Here is a 12,077-nt window from a genome sequence, read left to right on the forward strand (position 1 = left end):
GCGGAGAAGGGGTCTCATTTCCCGTTGGAGGAGCGACAGTGATGTTCTTTTTGCTCAAGCTAACGGGTGCCGAGGCGTAAGTAAATTGCCAGAAATACCGGCGAGCGATGGGTCGCTTACTTCAACGCGAGCAATGAGAATATTGAACCAACTGCGGGGCTGCGTCGCGAACGCAACGTCAATATTTGAAAACGACCCCTGGGGGCCAGGGAACGACCACGCACCCCGCGATCCCATCAGGAGTACTGTTTCCATTGGTGTTGTCGTAGTCCTCCGGTAAAGGTCCTGCAGTGGTGCTCAGGTTGGCGCGAGCCCACACCGCGTCTATGAACTGGTTACGGACGGCTACATCTGTCGCTGTGGCGGCCACGAAGAGCTGGGACACTAAAAACGTGTCAGTGCTTCACCGATACGAGGTGCACTGGACGTACTGATGCTACTCGTGTTTGTCTTCGTACTGTCAATGGGCGGCCCGAACGCTGTACTTCCCGTGAGGAGTGTCTTGTAGAACTCCGTTTGATTGGTCAACACCTGCCGGCTCGTAAGTACGTGCATGCACATGTCGTGGATATACAGACTAAAGCGTACGTTTTGTGAGATCAAGCCGGTTCCGAGCCAGCGATCCGCGAACAGATTGTACATTAAAGACGATGACGATTCGTCGTTGTACGTTCCGAGCAGGTGGGGTTTGTCAGAGGATACTGCCAAGGACAACCATTGGTTGTAGAGATTCGTAGCAGAGGTCTGCTCGATATGGATTATGGTGAGCACGACGTAGCGAGCCAGAGCGAGATTGAGACTTACATTGTATTGTTCGGCATCGTCGTGCTCACCGATAGCCAGGCTGATCTCAGCCATAGCTCTCACTCCTATGATGCCTTTAATCGCAAGATTGCTGTTGTTCACCCCTGGCTCTTTCTCTGCCGTTATTCTGTACACCGCACCGGACTCGTTAAAAACTTTCTCACTAACCGTCAAGATACGTACTGGTTCTCCGAGAGCAAGGAGTTTGCAACGAGATAATCGGCCCATTGTTTCTCTTTTGCATACTAGATCTCCTTTGTCAGAACTGCGCATGTACGGTGTGACTGGATGCACTGACATACTGTGCAATAAGGGATGCGTCGCCTGTAACCTGCGCTTGAGCCAAGAGCATGATGAGCATGTTTCCGGTCTCTGCACTCATGGTCAGTTACTTGGGTTAGTAAGCACGACTCGTCGTAACATGAAACACTCACGCTCGACGCCTTGCCCAGAGTCTGCTCTGTTTTGGGTTTGCGGGTACTGACCACCTGGAGACTAGTTAAGCTTCGCATCTGGAGCACTGACACAGAACAAAACAGACCTAGATCTGGAGAAGCAAACGACTGCGCGGTGCCGCTTTGTTGAATCCCTAGAAGCGTGGAGAGCATCACCGCTCCGAGGGACGCGTTCATGCATAGAAACGCGGGGAACGCCGCGTAGATCTTCTCGACAGGGCTGACGCGTCTGGCGCACGGAAGATGAGCGCAAGCAGCAAGGAATGCGCACCGAGCTTACCCAGAGTTAGTTTCCGACGTACTGATGTCCTTCATGAAGATTTGGACGTCGGATGCATTCAGAGCGCCTTGATCGTCTTCCCCCACTGTGATGTCCAACGACGCCATGGTCTGACGTGCAGCGAGGGACACAATGTCGCTGTATTGCGAAGAGATTTGGCTCGCTTCCTTGACGAGCTTCGTGTCTAGGTCTATCGCACGCTGTAGAGCGTTCTGGAAATCGATGATGACGAAGTCGATCTGGTGAAATCAGAGACGGTTCTGTGAGTGAGATTACTCGACAGAAAAAGGGACTGTACAGCGGAGCTGATATCTGAGTACTGCGTGGCGTAGTACGGTCTCCGCATTTGGCTCCTCCCGGTTGGGTAGTTCACTTGCACGACAGGATCGCGGATGTATCCCAGCGCCCATGCGACCGGTTCCGCAGTACTCTTGATGGTTCCTAAGTTGACAGCCAACGATAGCAGAGGAGTGTGACCCGGCCTGCCACGAACGGAGTGAGGTTCGCATACGACACAGCGATTATCCAAAAATATCCGTACGCTGAAGCATTGGCGGGGGGGTCGGCAATGTTATTCGTGAGCACGGCCTTGGTGCCAAAATCATCGTTGACGTTCGTCGCAGCACCTTCTTCCCAGCTAACGCTGAGGTTCTGCGAGCCAGGTGAGTCGACAAGTCAAAACAAGCACTGGATGTGCGCGCACCTTTGATACAGCATAGTATACTGTACCGTCTTCTGCTTGATGATTGATCTCCTTGAAAGGCTCGGGCTGTCGACGGCCGAATTCCCAGAATGTACTCGCTCCCGTAGTGTTCACGGTCCACCGAATGGTGTTGCTTCGGTCTCCTGTGGCCCATTCTAGCCGCAAGAGGTTATGGCAAGCTCAGAAGCTACATCCAAAGCCGGGACATACCTGCGGTAATACCTGACGACACACTGACAGAGTGTGCAGCACCATCACGGGAAGACGCCTCGAAAAACACGTATACAAATGGCAAAGACTGCTTTACCCAATCGTCGGGCTGCGACGAACTTCTCAGCACTTCCGGGACATCGATCACTGAGAAATGAGACGGAGTACAACTCACTTCAATCGGAGACAGAAATGTGAGATTGATGTCCATCGGGCCTGCCTGCATGGAGTAAATCGAACGCGTAGGTGTGATCTGAACGCCGTTGACAGTGGCTGGGATAGTGTTGTTGGGGTGGATGGCATCCCCAGAAGTGGCGTAGGGCTGCCCGTCAATCACGATCATGTTGTCCCAACCCAAGTGGGCCTTCAAATGCGGTCATTATAAGGATTAGCTAGTCTCATTTAGGCTGGAGAGCGAACGTACATTGGTCCAAGGGACAATTGGAACATGTGCGGGCAAGAACTGGGAGTCTGTACCACCATTGATCCAAACGTTCATGTATGCCGAGCGCACCGCTAAAGGAACAGAGGCCGGGAAAAACGTTTGGGCAGAATACTGTGCGTTGGCTTGGGATTGCGCGATGCAGGAAAGAAGGAGAAAGATGAGAAGTGTCAGCATCCACGCCATAGTCCGTCCACCAAAGGTCGGCATTTATCGTCGCCAGAGAGGAAATTCAACACCTGCAACGGAGGGGGGTCGTGGGTGACTTAGTCGAAGGGGAAAGATGGGGACAGCTGGGAGATGGTACCTCTTAAGGTGAGATTTTCAGAGTGTGAGCTGTGCCGCATGAAAACCGGTGTCTATTTCACTACGCCGTCTTCCATTGACAAGCTTGCGTGAAACGGAAAGAAGTTGATTTTACTGGCTTCAACGGATCCGATGTGGCATACGTCAAGGACAGCCTTGCGATGGCTGATGGAGCCTCGGTGACAAGGACTGTGATCAGCTTGAGTGCCCGATATCAGTCGAAGAACACGTACGGAGTCAACACAAGGCAGCGAAGTGCGTCTAGGAGTCTTTGGGTGTGCGAGAAAGGAGAGAGGAACTTGTACAAAGTTGTGAGCAAGCCCACATGCAGATGTATGCACTGTCCAATCAAGGCGACAATCACCGGTCCATCGCAACCACAGCAGTGCGTGTGACGAGCTCATGCAGAACGCATTGAACGTTAACTGGACCGGCGATTCCGGCGCAGGGACGTGACTCAGTGAATGGGTGGTACATAGCTACTTCCGAGTTCTGTCAGTGCATGGGTGAACCCATTCCAAAGCGATGATCGCGGGAATCCTGACTAATCGTGTGGCCCGTTCAGGAACGGGCGCCAAACATATCTGCGGTCTCCTCCCTTGGATACTCAAACTCAAAGCTGAGACACCGACCACCTGTACCTCACATCAATCAGGCCGGCTTAGCCCGTGGCACTGGGGGGGGTGGCCCGGGTCAAGTAGACCTGAAACCGTGCTCCCCCGCACGTTTGAATAATTCGTCCAATAAACTCGAGCTGTTTCCCAACAGGGAAGTGCTCGAACGCCCTCCCAAGTCCCCCAGCCCATCACGTGTCATCAGTCCGCGTTATCTCTCCCGCCCGCGCCCGCGTTATCTCCCGCGCCCACGCTCACGTTATCTCCCGCGCCGGCGCCGCGCGCCTCCCTGCCCCGCCACCCGTGCTCGCTGTGCCCGACAGTGAGCTCGCTGTCCCTGCACCCTGCCTCCCCCTCCTCTCCGTTTCCCTCCGTTCTTTTTGTAATCTACTTGTATTCAAAATGCGCACCTAATGGTACACAATCCAATCGCCACACCTGCCTGGGTGTGCCTGCACTGAGCCCTCAAACCTCCCAAAGTGCGTGCAATACAGGAACATATATAAGCATTCAACTGATCGGCTAAGTCCTGCATCAGATAGATGTAGATGAGAGCTGCTCTATTATAAAATCGCAGGTGGATAGCTAGAAGGGTGCAGGTATGATGTCATATGTTATCTCAGAATGACATATCACACAGTGATATGGTATATGCATATATCGTCTTATGTACACCCAGAATCGTACCTAGAGGTCATTCAGAGTGTATTGCAAGAAGAAGAAAGTGAATAGACGATGTTGTGGTGAAGATGTGACATATGCTCAGAAGGGGGAGTTGGCTTGAAAATGTGACCTTCATACTTCGCATCTTGTTGCATTACGTTTATATGTATACGGAGAGCTCAGATCGTCGTTTTGGTGCTTATCGGTGAAGGATTGAAAACAGGAAATGGTATGTCATTATTCCATGACATAGAGTATAGCGAGATAGCATGTGCTCCGATTATTATTCTGAAAGGTGGAATAGAACGGGGTGTTCTTCTGCTAAACGATGCAGAAAGAATCTTGAAGAATGGTTGAGCGGTGGTTGAGATACGCCATATGAGCTTGAAGTGTGCAAAGCGGTGAAGGTGGTTCAAGGGCGTTCTTTGTGCAACCTGCCGTTCTAGACCCATATGGCGTATCTCAACCACCGCTCAACCATTCTTCAAGATTCTTTCTGCATCGTTTAGCAGAAGAACACCCCGTTCTATTCCACCTTTCAGAATAATAATCGGAGCACATGCTATCTCGCTATACTCTATGTCATGGAATAATGACATACCATTTCCTGTTTTCAATCCTTCACCGATAAGCACCAAAACGACGATCTGAGCTCTCCGTATACATATAAACGTAATGCAACAAGATGCGAAGTATGAAGGTCACATTTTCAAGCCAACTCCCCCTTCTGAGCATATGTCACATCTTCACCACAACATCGTCTATTCACTTTCTTCTTCTTGCAATACACTCTGAATGACCTCTAGGTACGATTCTGGGTGTACATAAGACGATATATGCATATACCATATCACTGTGTGATATGTCATTCTGAGATAACATATGACATCATACCTGCACCCTTCTAGCTATCCACCTGCGATTTTATAATAGAGCAGCTCTCATCTACATCTATCTGATGCAGGACTTAGCCGATCAGTTGAATGCTTATATATGTTCCTGTATTGCACGCACTTTGGGAGGTTTGAGGGCTCAGTGCAGGCACACCCAGGCAGGTGTGGCGATTGGATTGTGTACCATTAGGTGCGCATTTTGAATACAAGTAGATTACAAAAAGAACGGAGGGAAACGGAGAGGAGGGGGAGGCAGGGTGCAGGGACAGCGAGCTCACTGTCGGGCACAGCGAGCACGGGTGGCGGGGCAGGGAGGCGCGCGGCGCCGGCGCGGGAGATAACGTGAGCGTGGGCGCGGGAGATAACGCGGGCGCGGGCGGGAGAGATAACGCGGACTGATGACACGTGATGGGCTGGGGGACTTGGGAGGGCGTTCGAGCACTTCCCTGTTGGGAAACAGCTCGAGTTTATTGGACGAATTATTCAAACGTGCGGGGGAGCACGGTTTCAGGTCTACTTGACCCGGGCCACCCCCCCCAGTGCCACGGGCTAAGCCGGCCTGATTGATGTGAGGTACAGGTGACACCGACCGAGATGATGGTGCCACGCTGCCAGGAAGATCTTCTTCAGCCTGTCAGAAGGTCCGAGCCTCAGCAAGCACAGTGACAGCCCCAGCTGCGCAAGCTGAGTCCTGACAAAACGGCGCATGAGGTAGTAAATAAAGACTACTTCGTTTCAACCACAGCCCTGTTCGCGCGCGGAGTCCTGGCGCGTGAGTGTAAACTGGAGCTGGCAGCAGAGGAAAGACCGCGCGGACGGTACATACTCTCCAGCACCGCGGCCCTGCCATATGTGGGGCGCGACTGGGCTGTAGCGGTGCGTCCTAAAGACGCGGCGTGGTCTGGATTGCCCTTATTCTCGCGGGAGAAGAACGAACTCGCAAGACTGGGATACAGGCTCACGACGATCGACACATATATTATTGTCGGTGCCGGCCGAGCCAGCGAGGTAGGCCCCATACGTCCAGCCGAGCGCTGAGCGTCTAGTGACGCTACTTACTCTTGAATTCGTCGCTCCCCGCTCATTCCTTCGCGCTCAGATCCCGAGATCCCGACAACCGACGAACTCATCCCCCCACCCAACCCTCCCTCCGAGTCCTTTTCAAATCGCGCACGGTTTGTCTCGCCCACCTGCGGGCCGCACCGCGACGCGTCCGTCCCGCTATACGCCATGCCTCTGCCTAACTGCCAGGACTCGGAGCCAGTGCGTAGAGAGACTGGCAGACGAGGACGGACCCGCGCAAAAGGCCCTTCGCCAGAAGACTGATACGGGTAACGTCGATGCTGCGGTACGCAACTGAGCCGGGGATCCTGATGCAGGGCGGGGTGTGCGGGGGAGCTGTTCCTGTGCACGTACAACGACGAGGTCACCCCGTAAATAATGCATTTCACGCGTTCACGTCCACCCGACGCGTGTACAGGCCCGCACGACGAACAGGTTCGCGTGCCTGTATGTAGATTTCACAGCTAGTACATAAGTGCCGCGCCTCTCGAGTACGCTACTCAAGGTCAGATTGGAACTCGTGGTGTCTAACTGAGTCTATTTGGTATGTACAGTGCGAGGCCTCACTCGAACGAAGCCGCGGTTGCGTAGTCCGGCAACATCCCCGAGTCGCCGTGCATTTTCAGGCGGCCCTCGCCTCGAATCATCCTCAACGTTTTGCGAATGTCCTCCATTTCCACGCGCAGAGCCTGCACTTCCCCGGCCTCGTACGAGAACAACGTCGAGTCAGTCTGCGCGGCACTCGACGAGGGTGCCCACGGAGAGCAGACGGAGTATGCGTGCTCCTCGGTGCTCTGGACTTCCGAAGACTCTCGTATGTTGCAGAGGTCTTGCAATGGAGGTATCTTCTTCCCGGAAGAAGTTATGAAGGCGGGAGTAGGGGCGCCCATGAACGGTGTGATGGTCGCCTCCCCAGATGCCGAGAGTGAAGAGGAGCGCGACAAGGTGAAGTTCACAGTGGTCGGCGAGGCGTACGTCTCGGCCACCGTGCGGACCTTCGGTTCGTTTGATTCGAAAGGACTGGTGTCGCGTGCGGAGCCCGAGCGCGGGCGCGCGCAATAGTGGTAGACGAGCCCGCCAACGGCCGCCAGAGCAGCAACTCCACCGAGGACGCCTCCAACTATCGTGACCGCGTTAGAACGCCCGGAAGCTGGAGTATCTCCAGTGCTATGCACGGGACCAGCGAGGTTCTGTTTTCTCAGGCTGATAAAGCGTGAGTGGGTTGAAGGAATTGCGGATGAAGGCAGGTGGCCTACTTTAATGTGAGCAGCGAAAATATCGAACCGACTGCGGGACTGTGGCGAACACAAGTGAAGGTTAGTCTCTTGCGATAATCGGCGCACCAAAGTCGAGCACGCACCCTGCCACTCCGTCCAGAACACTGTTACCATTGATGTTGTCATACCTCTCCGGAAGAGGTCCCTCTGAAGAGTTAAGGCTGGCGCGTGCCCACACCTTCTCTACGAGCTGGTCGCGGACGGACGTATCTGTCACTGTGGCTGCCAAGAAGAGCTGAGACACTGGAAGCGCGTCAGGACTTCATTGATACGAAATTAATGATACGCACTGATGCTACTCGTGGCCCCCGTCGTGCTGTCAAGGGATAGACCGAGCGTGGATGAGTCTGCATTAACAGTCTCAGTCGGATTCACAGCGGTCAAATTGAAGAGTACAAATCACCCCCTGTGAGCAGCGTCTTGTAGTACGCAGTTGCGTCGTTCAGTAGCTGTCGCACAACGTGCGTCAGTACATAGAGTCATTCAATGTGCAGCATAACGTACATCTTCTGAAACCAGGCCTGTTCCGAGCCAACGATCGGCAAACAGATTGTACATCAACGACGAAGAGGACTCGTCATTGTACTTCCCCAGAATGCGGCTCTTGTCCGAGGATAGAGCCAAGGAGAGCCATTGGTTGTAGAGTTCAGTGGCAGAGTTCTGCTCGATGCGGATCGCGGTCAGCGCACTGCGACGATGTGAGCGAAGAGGGTACAGACGTTGTAATTCGCGGCGTCTTTACTCTCGCCCAAAGCCGCGCTGATCCCAGCCATCGCCCTCACTCCGATGATCCCTTTGATCGCAAGATTGGTGTTGTTCGCCCCGGACCCCGCATCTGCCGTTTCCCTGTAGTGTATACATGAGAGAATATCTCGCACCTCGTGATCGCACGTACTGATTTTGCGATAATAAAGAGTTGTCGACAAGGTAGTCCGCCCACCGCGTCTCCAGCGAGTACTGGATGCTCGCGTAAGTGACTAGCAAACATGCAGTGTCTCCCGAGGCACTCACATATCGCGCGAGAAGCGACGTGTCGCCTGTCCCTTGCGCTTGGGCCAGCAGCATTATCAGCATGTTTCCGCTTTCTGAATGCAGAGCGTGGTCAGTTGTATCGACGGCGGCATGATAAGATACTCACGCTCCACGCCTAGTGCCGAGTTTGAATCAATCTTGGTCTGCGGATACGTAGCACCTACGAAGGGTCAGAAAAGAAATATTGATAGTGATGAAGGGAATATACCCATATCAGGAGAGGCGAATGACTGTCCTCGGATACCTTCTTGAGCTTCCAGCAGCGGAGATAGCATGGCTGCGCCGAGGGACGTGTTCAGGACTTGAAATGCGGGGAATGCTGCGTACATCTTGTCGACGGGGTTGACACGTCTTGCGTGCACCAACGTCAGCATATGAATCAGCATGCGCATGATAGACTCACGCGGAGTTGGTATTCGATATGCTGATGTCCTTCATGAAGATCTGCACGTCGGAGCCATTGACGTTCCCCTGTGCGTCTTCGCCCACGGTGATGTCCAACGATGCCATTGTCTGACGCGCAGACAGAGACACGAGATCGCTGTACTGTGGGGAAACTTGGCTGGCGGCATCCATGAGCTTCGCATCCAGAGCAATCGCACGCTGGAGTGCGTTGGGGAAGTCGATAATGACGGAGTCGATCTAGGGGAGACAGTGAGCTCTAGCATTCTGACGGTCAAAGAGAGCAGCTCACAGCCGCGTTGATATCGGAGAACTGCATGGCATAGTACGGTCTCCGCGACTTGGTACCCCCGGATGGGAGTGCCACTTGTACAACGGGATCGCGAGTGAATCCGAGCGCCCAAGAGACGGGTTCCGAAGTGGACGTTATGGAGCCTAGGTCAACAGCGAGCGCCAGACTGGGAAAGAAACTGGGAGTCGTGGCAGATTAGAGACTAAAATTGTGAAAAGCTAGAGACAAACGGTTGCGTACGGGGCGACGGGTGCATGTTGGCTGGAAAGACGGTTTGAAAGCGTGCTGTTTGCGACGAAGTCTACGATAACTTCCCAAGCGGTGTTTTCCTCGAAGGAAACGTCGAGATTCTACAGACAGGTTTGTTGCTGAGACGGTATTCGATGCGTTGAATATGTACGCACCTTCGAAACCGCGAAGTAAGCTGTTCCATCCTCCGCTTGACCATTGACCTCGAGAAACGCTGGCGGTTGTGGACGACTGAACTGCCAGAAACGGCTTGCTTCTGTGGTGTTCATGCTCCACTGAACGGCATTCGTTCTGTCTCCGGTCACCCATTCTGAGTCAAGACGTCAGCAAAGTCAGAAGCGAGAAACGAGAAGTATACCCACCTACAGTCACGGTCGAAAAGACGCTCACAGCATGTGGGGCGTTATCTGTGGAAGACGCTTCGAAGTACGCATACGTGAATGGAAGCGATTGTTTCACCCAGTCGTCGGGCTGTGACACCGAGTCATATATTTTCACGATTGTATGCAGGAGAATCGTCTGCTCACCTCGATTGGAGACAGAAATGTGAAGTTGATGTTCATCGGGCCGGCCTGCATAGAGTACACCGAGCGGGTAGGTGTGATATGTACCCCAGTGACGGTTGCAGGAGCAGTGATGTTGGATACTCTGTCTGCATATCCAGTAATGGAGTAATGCTGGCCATCAATTACCACCATATTGGTCCACCCCATGTTCGCCTACCAAGTATCGGCTTCAGAGAAATGCAGGGCGCAGACGCAATCAGGAAAACTCGCCTTGGACCAAGGAACCACCGGGACATTGCTTGTTAAATACTGAGAGTCGTTGCCACTATTGAACCAGACATTCATATATGGCGAGCGCACCGCCAGCGGCACAGCCAGTGGAAAGAATGTTTGTGGAGGAGCTTGAGCATTCAGCGAGCTCGTAATGCAGAAAAGAAGCAGAGGGAGGAAATACGCGGATATCCATGCCATTGAGAAAGCAGCTGAGGACTGGGCGGGTACGTGAGTAAGTGGGGAACGGTCGAAAGAGCCGACGAACCGAAGTTATCCTATGCGTTCGAACTGATGATCTCCAGACACCAGTTCCACGGCCGAAGAACCGAACCTGGTAACCAAGGCCTCACCACTCAGATTCATGGGAAGGACCCCCTACGCCCCGCACCCTCATGTGCACCTTGACAGGTGTCAGGACGGTGAACAGCTTGATGGACTCAGCTCACAGAGGTGGCGGAAGGATAGGCGTCCATCTGTCAAAAATGAGTCCCCGGCGGTGGTTTGTCAGTTCACGTCTATAAAGGGTACCCGAAATTGAGATGCATAAATGATTGATCTCTCCGCGAACAAGCCCGAATACCAGTGGGTTGAGGACGTCAACGCGGAGTGCCGGCGGCGGCCAAGATACGTTGGATAAGTACGTGTCCCGCATTTCCGGTGATGTAGTATTAATATTGGCTACCGAGTATAACCCTATTGACCGCACCCTATGGCCTCCTGCCAGAAGTCGGGTTCAGAAGAACACAGGAGCAGAAAAATCAGGAGTACTCGCCTTCAAGAACCAATGCTAGGTATGATTGTTTAGAAACTGAGGAGTCGTTACCAAGCAGTATTGACCCGGATTACACGCATATATGTACAAGTACGGCAGGTTCATGATGATCATGGGCGCAGCCTGGAGCACGTCGAGTGAGCTCTCAGCTGATGCGCTGGAACGACAGCAGCGCTCGGTGTCGATGAAGATAAAGTTGCGGCCTTGAGCTCATGCATGAAAGCGCCCGCAGAGGTCCGCTCAGCTGGATGCGCGCCTACTGCCTTTCGAGCTGCCGTTCCCCCTCCATTCCATGACTTCTCCAGAGACGAACTCTTACCTTGCTTCCACATGACCATCGACATTCTCCCATTCTGCACACTTTCGACTGCACCCAACGAACCTTTGGACAAGATTCCAGAGCCTGAGCATCCCCAGCCAAACTCACTTACTATCCGTCCGGCTCCGATGGACCGCGAACTGTTTTCGTGAGGCTCCAGGTGAGCTCGTCCTGGACACACTACACTGCCCCGACGTCCTCGCAGGCATACAAGGTTTTGCTGCCATGAGGCCCCCCTCGGCGTCGGAGCGCTGGGGCAGACACGGTCGCACGAGGCCGTCTGTCCGAGACCACGCGCTGATGGCGACAACTTCCGCTCGTGCAGCCCTGGACTCCCTCGAGCCCGCTTCCCGACTCTGTCGGACGCCCGCAGGTCGACGGCCGTTCGAGCTCCTCAAAACGCCTTCGCCTCCCAGGCCGCGGCGAACTCTCTTCGACCACCCTTCCTTCGCGCCCAGGCCTTGTCCAGCGCAGCACTTGGTCCGGCCTCGTTTCCGCGGTCCGGCCCCGCGTTCAAATATTG

The 12,077-nt window shown here is 53.8% G+C and overlaps 2 protein-coding genes across 2 annotated transcripts; both read right to left on the minus strand.

Annotated features, from left to right (window-relative positions):
- Nucleotides 1-116: 116 nt before the first annotated feature.
- On the minus strand, nt 117-3,071 carry BXZ73DRAFT_41258 (uncharacterized protein; the record flags this gene model as incomplete). The annotated part of the gene is made up of 16 exons (XM_048018743.1): nt 117-159; nt 225-384; nt 432-531; nt 589-744; nt 805-931; nt 988-1,049; nt 1,103-1,176; nt 1,239-1,292; nt 1,346-1,479; nt 1,540-1,778; nt 1,838-2,021; nt 2,081-2,190; nt 2,243-2,397; nt 2,453-2,561; nt 2,628-2,816; nt 2,877-3,071. The coding sequence occupies 16 exons, from the start codon at nt 3,069-3,071 to the stop codon at nt 117-119; spliced, it is 2,091 nt and encodes a 696-aa protein (XP_047881675.1).
- A 4,678-nt stretch (nt 3,072-7,749) lies between these two features.
- On the minus strand, nt 7,750-10,661 carry BXZ73DRAFT_40863 (uncharacterized protein; the record flags this gene model as incomplete). Its single annotated transcript, XM_048018658.1, has 15 exons — nt 7,750-7,952; nt 8,000-8,056; nt 8,113-8,158; nt 8,214-8,369; nt 8,429-8,555; nt 8,605-8,666; nt 8,721-8,842; nt 8,950-9,092; nt 9,145-9,383; nt 9,436-9,613; nt 9,676-9,785; nt 9,840-9,994; nt 10,047-10,155; nt 10,212-10,403; nt 10,443-10,661. The coding sequence occupies 15 exons, from the start codon at nt 10,659-10,661 to the stop codon at nt 7,750-7,752; spliced, it is 2,118 nt and encodes a 705-aa protein (XP_047881676.1).
- Between the last annotated feature and the right edge of the window lie 1,416 nt (nt 10,662-12,077).

Source organism: Epithele typhae (assembly GCF_022376455.1).
Source record: "Epithele typhae strain CBS 203.58 chromosome Unknown BXZ73scaffold_5, whole genome shotgun sequence".
NCBI classification, from domain to species: Eukaryota; Fungi; Basidiomycota; class Agaricomycetes; order Polyporales; family Epitheliaceae; genus Epithele; species Epithele typhae.